The sequence below is a fragment of the Anopheles funestus genome, chromosome 2RL, assembly GCF_943734845.2.
Source record: "Anopheles funestus chromosome 2RL, idAnoFuneDA-416_04, whole genome shotgun sequence".
In the NCBI taxonomy this organism is placed as follows: Eukaryota; Metazoa; Arthropoda; class Insecta; order Diptera; family Culicidae; genus Anopheles; species Anopheles funestus.
The window spans coordinates 58,795,184-58,805,090 of record NC_064598.1 but is presented as its reverse complement, the minus strand read 5'-3'; the positions used below and the strand labels follow the sequence as shown (position 1 = coordinate 58,805,090).

General features: G+C 38.7%; 2 protein-coding genes across 13 annotated transcripts; one reads left to right on the top strand and one right to left on the bottom strand.

Moving 5' to 3' along the window:
- The first annotated feature begins 440 nt into the window (after positions 1-440).
- LOC125764611 (PITH domain-containing protein GA19395) lies at positions 441-1,545 on the top strand. Its single transcript, XM_049429015.1, has 3 exons — positions 441-907; positions 977-1,203; positions 1,285-1,545. Exons 1-3 carry the CDS (start codon positions 713-715, stop codon positions 1,493-1,495), a joined length of 633 nt encoding a protein of 210 aa, XP_049284972.1. The 5' UTR covers positions 441-712; the 3' UTR covers positions 1,496-1,545.
- Positions 1,546-1,998: 453 nt separating this feature from the next.
- LOC125764609 (uncharacterized) lies at positions 1,999-9,907 on the bottom strand. 12 transcript variants are annotated; one of them, XM_049428997.1, is made up of 6 exons: positions 9,682-9,907; positions 6,090-6,493; positions 4,690-5,038; positions 4,225-4,619; positions 4,027-4,148; positions 1,999-3,930 (listed from the first exon to the last, which is right to left on the bottom strand). In XM_049428997.1, exons 2-6 carry the CDS (start codon positions 6,373-6,375, stop codon positions 3,157-3,159), a joined length of 1,926 nt encoding a protein of 641 aa, XP_049284954.1. In that variant the 5' UTR covers positions 6,376-6,493; positions 9,682-9,907; the 3' UTR covers positions 1,999-3,156. The 12 variants fall into 12 exon arrangements, with proteins under 12 accessions (XP_049284954.1, XP_049284961.1, XP_049284957.1 ...); XM_049429004.1 differs by lacking the exon at positions 9,682-9,907 and adding an exon at positions 9,571-9,589; XM_049429000.1 differs by lacking the exon at positions 9,682-9,907 and adding an exon at positions 9,496-9,586.

Here is a 9,907-nt window from a genome sequence, read left to right as displayed (position 1 = left end):
ATTTGAATAATCAGAAATTCGCTATCCGAATCGTTCTATGTGAAGTGTTTTTTGGTAGTTGTTGTGGATTAAAAACCTACGTATTATTTACTTCCTGAGAGTGACCTCAGGAAGACTTCAAGTGGTAACTTCAGGAAGATCCTATGTCCTGTACGAGTGGAGTTGTACGAGTGGCTTTGATGGCCTTTACGAATTGAACGTTTGCTCTAGTTTTGTGCAACAAATAAAACTCGTTAGCATCTGCTAGGCCTATCATCTGTATCATGAGCCCAGAAAGTGCGCCTTCGCCACGCTATCCAAAATACACAATGGATACGCGACAATATTTAATCTTGAGCAAGTCGAGACCGCTAAAGGACTGTAGTATTTGATACGTAAATACGATTGTAGTACTAAAGTTTCACGGCAAGGAAGAAGGAAAAGTACTTTTGCAAAGTTCTATTCCTCTCGATGGATTGAATTTGCAAAGCATATTGGATTTTTGTGTAACGGATATTTCAAAGTGAAGTGTATTCTGGGATGGTCGATTCAACTTCAACTCAATTCGTAGTGTAAACAAAACCATTCACAATGGCAGCGGAAATGTAAACAAAAGTCTAAATTGTGAACTGTCATCTTGTATTCTTCAAGTGATTGTTTATGTTTCAAAGCAGTTTCTCTAGTCGAGTGAGTTTGTTGTTGCGATAAAATAAGATTTTAAAGCTATTCAATAATGTCGCATGGACATTCGCATGGTGGTGGATGCGGGCATGAAGCTTTGGGCATTGAAAACGAACTGGAAATAGGTATACATTACAGCCTGTACGAGAAAATTGACATGCACAATGTAGAATGTTTGAACGAGGAGCTAGAAGGATCCGGAAAGACTGTATTCAAACCGTATAATGAGCGTTTGTCCCACGATAAGGTACGATTGCGTGTGGGTAAAATAGTACATTAGTACATTAAAGCTAATTGTTTGCAAATTTACTTCCAGTTCGTCAAAAGTGATGCCGACGAGGAGTTGTTATTCAACATACCTTTTACCGGTAATGTGAAACTAAAAGGAATTATCATCATTGGGGCGGATGATGAATCTCATCCAAAGAAAATGCGTTTGTTTAAGAATCGCCCCAAAATGACATTCGATGAAACGTCTGTAACAGCCGATCAAGAATTTGCATTGGAAAGGGATGCGAATGGTGTGATTGAATATACTACGAAGTAAGTATATTTGAAATAGTGTTAATTAAGTTTAGTCTGTATCGTTGATTACCATAATCTTATTCTCTTTTTGTATTCTAGAGTTGTGACTTTTTCAAACGTGCACCATCTTTCATTACATATTCCTACCAATTATGGAGGCGATAGTACCACCGTGTATTACATAGGCTTGAAAGGAGAATTTAGTGAGGCTCATCATCACGGTGTGACAATTTGCACTTACGAAGCACGCCCGAACGTTTCGGATCATAAAAATGATGTTTTTGATTCCGTAAATCATCAAATTCAATAATGTAACTGACGGGCATTAGCTGACGGGAAATATATTGAATCACAACAAAAGTTACATTTGTTCATTTAATTATCGTGACAATCATTGCAGTTTTTCCGTTATTCGGAAAAAAGACAATGTCCATCGGAGATGGTGGATTTAGAATCCTACAAAGTATTTTAGATATTTAGTCCTTGCTCCGGGACACGGTCCGGATGGGATTTGATACCCAATCCTGTCGTGTGGAAATGGTGCCGTTTATCAAAACACCACCCGGGGTGAATCTCAGAAACCTAATTAATATGGCATTTTTTTATACTTGAAAAATTTTCACAATTTCATAAACTGCAAAATAACGTCGATTTATGTAACAATATTGACAATTGAACTTTTTGGAACACTGAAATCGATTAACTCAATGCTATAAGTTAGACCGTTTGTAGAAGAGATAGTTGGAAGGTTGCATCAAATACAGAACATAATTCATATCATTTCTTTCCTGAAGATGTAAAGCAGTTTCGTTATCATATTTTCATAAATGTTTATTGATTTCTTGTTTCCAATGTTTTAAAAATCGTACAAAGTAACTAAAGTTTATTGACATATTTGATGATTTTATTCAAACTGTGCAAATAACATTACACATCATGTTATGATGATGCGTCTTAATGGTAATTGATATTCCGTAACTTAGTATTTGATATGTTTTTGATGTTTGAATCGGAAAAAAGATATTTCATGCAATACATAAAAAATGAATATTTAGAATCACAGTAAGGAAAAAAAATACCAGAGAAAAGAAATTCGCTTCGAACAAGCAACAAAGAATTCAAATTGTACAGAAATAAATAGAATAAATAGAGAAAATAGTTGTTATAGAAGAAGAAGATGCAATGCATTACTATTGCACTTAACTTAATGAGATGCCTGTTTCTAGTACCTTGTTGAGTGTGAAGTTCACTGATATTCTGTTCTCTCGGCACGAATTAACGGGGTACTATAATGCTGATCTGCTGTCCAATTTACACTTGCTGAAATGTTACAAGTAACGGAATAGCACTGTTTATTGAATGAGCAGTTTACTGCCTCGCTACTATAAAATGCTTCGTTTACCTGGCGAGCAGATTATTGTTGGTTTTTGCTATTTCATAATATCTTTCCTGCGCCTCATTTGTGAGGTTTTACATCGATAGGCCTTTTGAATCTACTTCCTTGAATCACTTTACAGAATAATCTACAGATTATTAACCGTTACTGTTGGTTGCTAGTTGTTGGTAATATATTCTACACTATTGTTCATTAAAGTTTTAAGTTTGCAAACTTTTACTGGTAATAATCGTTCAAGTGTACCTACTGTTGTAATGATCGAGTTCATTCATTGATTGACTTTTTTTCGTTTCTAAAAGTTCAGACACTAATACCGCTAATAGGCTTCTATTTACTTGCGTATGGAGTATGAACGGCAGAAAAACGTACCAAAAATTTCTAAGGAAACTAAACAGGAATGTAGCAAACATTCCATTTGCGGAACAGTTTTGTTGTCCGTCTACTAAATTGTATGTGCTTAGAGCAGATTGTACACTGCGTGAAGATTGATAACATTGCTAGCGGGACATAAAACTGGGTGTCGAGCGAGCGCACAAATTGATCGAAAAAATGGGAGCATACATGATATGTGACATCTACTTCTTTGGGTTGTAGAAGTATCTCAAAGGAAGCGCTTTAGGTGTAATGATTTCATCATCCTGAAACTGAGCGCTGTCTTCGTCACTGTTTCGTTTGCTCGATTCGGTAACTTCCAAAGGAACTAGCTCAACGTCGGCATTGGTCGTAAGCAGACCGTACAACGATCGGAACGTGGTACTTGTCGGTCGATCGGTCACTGGTGGGTTTTGTTCCGTTGTATAAGCATCGCTTCCACCAATACTTTCCGGAACATTCCTATCCACGTTCTTGAGATCTGTAATTGCTTTAACTTCATCCTTTAGTAAATCGGTATACAGTACATCATCGATGTAGAACATTGTTCCTAGATTGTAGACAAACACTTCCGATTCTACAATGCGGGCGGAATTAACCCGAACAGTGTTTTCGAACGATCGTTGAATTTTTACAGGCATACCACCGATTGTGTCAATCAATTCTCCATCTTTTAAATCGCGATCATACAGTCTGCCCCGAATGAAATGGTTCAGCAACATTTTGATACCCTTTTCCGAAGCGAGTACACTGTCCGGAAGCAAATCAAAACTATACCGTTCAAACGCTTCATCAGTCGGTACGAAAAAGGTGTAATTTGAGCCAGAAATGAACTGTGCAATTTCTGCCGTATTGAGAAACCGAGTAATTTGTGTGAACCGTGTGTCACGTTCCAGCGCTAGGAATGAATGGGACAAAAACTGAGCGCCAAACCAAGGGAATGCCAACAGGGGCGGTGTTTCTTTGTCCTTGTGCATCTGGGGAAACGATAAACGAATTTGAAAAATCCAAGAAAGTGGATTACATTTATGCTTAGAAATGAAAACCATGAAGCAGCTTTTTCAGTTACTTACCTGATGCAACCGTGAGACCACTGCTTCGGAAACGAAGAGTACTTCTGATAGTATGAAAACTTCGATACCATTCGAAAGGGTATAGTCGGATAAAATGGTAACGTTGTTCACATTGGGAGAAGCTGAAATGGTTGTAATTTACAGTAAAATATCATTTAGTAGTACTTTAGGCAATAAAGCAGCTCAGATTCCACTTACGTTTGTTCTTAAGTACAATATACTCTCCGCCAAGGGTTTTGTATCGTTGATCAGTATGGATCACTCGAAGATCCGCCATGCGAAGCGGTTGCTTGGTGCGTACGAAGTGATTACGGAGAACCATTTCGGTAAACTCCTGTACACTGAATGGATAGAAGCCCCAGTCGATGGGGTGCCACCGTTGAAACGCAGTGTCGGATGGAATGAAAACCATGTACGAGCTGTCGTCCATCAGGTTGCTTAGGTTGGAACTGGAAAGAAAGTGCTGGAAAACCTTGGTTCCCGATTTCATGCCAGCCAGGAAGTTCATCAAATGTTGTCCAATTTTGTTTTCTTTGCTTGATGCAAGTTCTTTGGTGGCATTTTTCATTTCCAGCCTCTGTGGTTCATTGTAGCTGTGGATGAATAAAGCAAAACTACCATTAGCGGGAGGATATTTACGGTCGCGTAGCATATCAACCTTACCGGTTTGTTTCTTGAATATTTCGTTTATTGAATTTATTTGTGGACGAACTATGAACATCCGATTCTGTCAAGTTGCCGACTATGAACACCAAACTGAGATGTTCGGTAATGTTGCGCTTGGTGAGTACCTTAGCGCTTTGATTAATTTCATACGCCATCAACATGTCGAAGCAGGATAGATTCACGTGAACTGGATGCTGGTTTAGATTCAGGTAGGTATTTTGATCTTTCACCTCTACCAGTGCCCCGGGAACAACGTGCTCGAGAAGGAATTCTCGTATTTTTGGTTCATTTCCACCGAAAACAGTCTCGTCTATTTTATCCGGTACTATTAGCGTAAATGGGATATCTAGATAAAACAAAACCATGGAAAGGTTAGACTTTTTTTTTGGTATATGTTATATGTTTATTCTACGATATTCTTCTTAAATATTGGTATGGTGTTTCTTTTATTTAGGACTTTTTATTTATTTATTTATTGTACATAACTCATAACAACATTTTTCAATATTTAAGGATTTTTTATGATATGTTATGCGGAACATGGTCGTAAAATTTCTGACAGCGTTTCAGCGACATACCGACCTACATACGATTTGTAGCATTCTAATATATGACTGCACAAATGCAAATCGAGCTCATAAAAGCCGTTGTCCTTTCTAAGACTTGCTTTCCTTGATGAGTGCATTACATCTTGGAAGGTTTTGAAATTGTAATGAAGTACTTCATTTATTGATTTTTCCTCACCTTAGTTATTAATAGGAATGCTTATTGAAAATATATTAGACGACAGTAAATCATTTCCGATACAATATAAAAATAAAACCCACAAAGAGAAAGAGACAAAAAACATATCCTAACTGAAAGTGCATTGGAACTTTTTGCCACTAGCTCGCATATAACTCCAAAAACAAGTATTCTACGTCGACAATTCAAGGCGCAACGTTACACTACTGGCCTACATTATTGTACGATCACGTTATCTAGTCTTAAAGGTGACCCAAGTACTCGGCATCTGCACCAATCGTAGCTTCCCTTACGTTTTGTATGTAACGTGTTTTGAGGTGGAAGCGATTCAATGCAGAAATCGTGTAAAGAATAATTAATCAAGAATGATGGTTGAAGCTTGTGTATTTCAATTTGACTGGTTGACTACGTTCGAACGCATTAATAAAAAAAAGCTGGAAAACAAACGGCGAGGAAGTGAAGTAATACGTTTCTATTTTTAAGGTCCGTTCATCGATGAAATATGCAACATAGACGAAACAAAATGTTTAAATGTTTCACACAACGTAATATTAATCAGTAAGAAATACAATTGTTTGATTATGAGTTTAATGATGTTACGAGAATAGAGCAAACAAAAAACCAAAAAAAAATAACATTCTTAAACTGTTTACCTTTAAGCGTATCGTATCCTTTGATTCCGGTCACATGTTCCTTCCACAATCGTGCAAACCTGTTTGCTGCTGCACGATATTGTTCAGGAACGCTTTCACCAAGCTGGATCGATGTAAAATCAGGCAAAATTTTCTTTCCCGATGCTTCACGATTGATGTAACTGACGACCGGTAATTCGTCTTCACTTGCTTGCACACTTGCGGCAAGTTGTGTTCCCAGGAGGAACACGATGGCCACGGTAACACGTAACCTGGCGGCGACTTTCCGTCTAGCACTGCTGGCCATTGTTCTTTTTTTCGTGTATAGTTTCTGTGTTGGAGGCTGTTCAGACGAACGATTGGCACTACAACGGGAGTGTCACTTTTGTGGTTTTGTGTAGTTGCTTCACGATGTTATTAATGCACTGGAAGGTTTAATTGAAGGGTTTCAATTATTCCATAAAGTGTGGAAAACAGTAATGCAAACCCCAAAAACAAGTCCTCTTCCCACCTATGTGAAGAATAATGTTCTATGTTATTCGTGTAGTTGATAGCTTCTGTGATGTATGTTGTCAAAAAAATCATATTCGGAATGGACCGGCGAACGTTAACAATTTTTCAAGCGACAGAAGAAACGAGTTTTCCTTTCAGGGCGACCTCAGTCGACATTAACCATTAGCATAAACGATCATATTGCTGGTGATCATGCTATGTTGGTGATGCAACTTTTTGTAGGTCTCCACTAAAGATGCGAGGAAGTGCGTAGTGTGTATCTCATTTACGGTCTTATGCTAAAGGTACTACGGTGAGCTTCACAAAACTCTATCTGGTGTCTGGTGCGACGATCAGTGATCCTCGATGAGCAGTGGCGTGGTGGGGGAAACAGGGGTTTGATTATGAACTTCAATTGAATAATAGCGAACGATGAGCGCGCCCGGTTTAGGCCGAATGCTGTGATGCTGTGCCTGCACTGCAACCGTCGACGGCCTGGTCGGCAATATCTTTGGGAGAACCGGCAAAATTGCGAGTCTGAGATCGTTTATTTGTACCGTTTGCGAAAAAACGATAATTGAAAATGTAGGTTCTTGCTATAGTTTATTTTACGCTGTAGTTGTACATTAGGTGCACTATTTCATATTCATGTAGAAATAAATACGATATTATCACTACCCTACTTGACCTCTTCGATAATATCACTTAGAATCACTTTTTTTTAAATCGAACATTTACCAATCGACACATCACGTTGAAGGCTCAAGGAAACGGAACGGTTCGCTAGTTAAATTCTTTGAAATATCCACTTCCAACATTTACCACAATGTCCTTCTATTACTCTTCCGAAGGTTGCCGTTAGAGAAGCTGAGTTGCAATATCATGCATAAGGGGGTGTGGGATGGATAAAAAGAGAAAACGCGTTCATTTGTTGCAACTATTTGAATGCATTAATCAGTAGACTGACATTCCACACTAACTTAAATTTAGTCACCAAACTCGTTACGCCTTCAAAGCACTAGTGTGTGTTCTAAGTAGAACATTTAGTGCTACACAGAACTGAACTGGCCGTTTCTTAACATCTGCTTACTTTATACCATACTGTCGACACTTGACTATCCCACCGAGAACAAGCAGCATGCGTGTCTGCCTGCGATCACGTTAGAAACTGGACTGAAAAGTTGTTGCAAGCGTGCCGTGGATTTTATACACAGTGTGTGGATTCTCGCGCGGACTAGCACACAGCAGCAAACTGTGTCGATGATGTGTCGTCACAGACAAGACTCTGGTACAATGGCTGCAATAGTGCGAGTTTTTGGACAAAATGATGGCACGTGGTAAAACTAATGGTACTTATCGTTCGCAGCACTTACCAGGAAATGTGCTAAGTGCATACACACGTTGGTTGTGGCCGGGGTGCTATGGAACGATGCAAGTCAAAAGATCGATTGCATTGTTTCACTGCGAAGAAAGTTAACCTTGAAACTTTCTAGCAATTTACCCTATGGAACACCTAGCCTCGATGCTGTGTCGGCAAGCAAGCTTCAATTATTATCTGGATATCCAATCAATTCCTTCGCTCATTGAATGTATTTAATCGTAATGAGTTTTGCAAGGTATTTCGCGAATGAATCAAACTAAATACTAAATCCCTAGTAGATGAGTTAGTAATAAGTTTTGCTGTTAGTGGGAATGTTAGCCTGTGTTGTTGTGTAACGTAATATTAGCATACTAAACTACAGTTGAGCTAATGTTAAATTTTTAGACGAAAAACTGCATAACTTCATGTCGCGTAATTAATTACATAAACACACAATTGCACCACAATAAATATTTGTTCAGGTAGTAATAGCTTGGCGTTTTGCTTCAAATATTCTGAATTCTACTTTCTAAGGAAGTTCCTGAAAGTGAATGTGAATACAGCCCAGCAATTATCGCTCAAATGTAACGTGCGATGTTAATCGGTTCAGTTGCTCAACGGCAACATTATTCTGACTGATACTAAGAACCGATTGATTAATTGCTCACCACTAGCAGCTACCTGTGCACTCGAATCTTAGTCACAATATGTGAACGTCACAGTTGCAGCATCACAACCCTCCGCGATCCCCCAGTGAAATGGAAGGTGATGATGATCTAATAATGAAGTACACCGGTTTGATGGGGACCCCAACAAAACCGGATCTACCGAAACCGGATCCTGTGTAATAACCGGCGGAATTACAGATGAAATCCATGTAAACCATAGCGTTGTGAGAAAATTTTAAGAACTTCACTGTATTACGCTCTTGTCTGGAATGCTGCACCACTTCGCATATTGCACGGCAGTCGAATGTGTGCTGCCTTAGTATAAGTAATGTTTTCTTCTGAACTTGTGGTTGCAAACTGCACTTGCACATTTAACGTACCAGGTAGCTATAAAATTTTTGGCAACAATCCCAAACTAACCAGCAGAACACATTTTGATTGTAAATATTGTACTGCAACTGTGGAGGCGTTGTGTTTTGGTTGGCCGTAGAGACGTTTATTTGTAGAGTGCTCACAACCTTTAGTGATGCGATTCTCCTCACAGTGTGTAATACAATGACTGAGAGCGACCCTTCGCTCTGGGAGCAGCTCTGGAGAGAACTGTCGGAAGCAGTTTCATTCATTGTGTCGTCCGACCACCGGCTCCTCTATTCATCCTACACACTGGATTGCACCTTACCGGCGTACAGGTGTGAATAATTTACGTTGCAGTTTCATCCTCAAACCAAAAGCACTGGTAAAAATATCTTTTTAGAAGATACAATACGTACAATTCGTGCAATACCGTAAGGTAAATAGATTAATTCTGAACGATTCCGCTAGTTTCTTATCTACTTGAACATGTACTGATCAATGCGTTTTTCTATCCACAAGTTTTCTCAAAACACAACGTTGTTAGGGATCTCACATTAATTGTAGGATTAATTTTCTGTTTCCATCATGTAATGTAATTTAATTGTATCGACACATAAACTACACGAACACATTGTCACACACGGAAGGTGAAGTAACATTTGCAGATTTTCCAGTAACATTTCACAAAGAACTTTCTATATTTCTGGATATTTTAATGCGACTTTGACCCATGAATTACCTCACAGATGCTGGTCTAAGCTGTGGATGTAGGGACTACATGGGTAGCTTTTAACATTACGACAATCCGGTCGAGAATTTGAGCATTGTTGCACGTGCGCATGATCGAATGAGGTCTTGTTTGTAGGAAAGCTAACAACAAAAAAGGTTACATGCGAAGATTTGCTGTTACGGAGAGTATAAATCTGTGAGAGCATTTCGTAGTTAGAACCATTTTGACATAAAAG

Coding starts and splice junctions, on each gene's coding strand:
- LOC125764609 (XM_049428997.1), bottom strand. CDS start 6,375: ATGGCCAGCAGTGCTAGACGGAAAGTCGCCGCCAGGTTACGTGTTACC. Junction 4,620..4,689: donor AATATTCAAGAAACAAACCG/GTAAGGTTGATA, acceptor ATTCATCCACAG/CTACAATGAACCACAGAGGC. Junction 4,149..4,224: donor TATTGTACTTAAGAACAAAC/GTAAGTGGAATC, acceptor CAACCATTTCAG/CTTCTCCCAATGTGAACAAC.
- LOC125764611 (XM_049429015.1), top strand. CDS start 713: ATGTCGCATGGACATTCGCATGGTGGTGGATGCGGGCATGAAGCTTTG. Junction 908..976: donor AGCGTTTGTCCCACGATAAG/GTACGATTGCGT, acceptor ATTTACTTCCAG/TTCGTCAAAAGTGATGCCGA. Junction 1,204..1,284: donor GTGATTGAATATACTACGAA/GTAAGTATATTT, acceptor TTTGTATTCTAG/AGTTGTGACTTTTTCAAACG.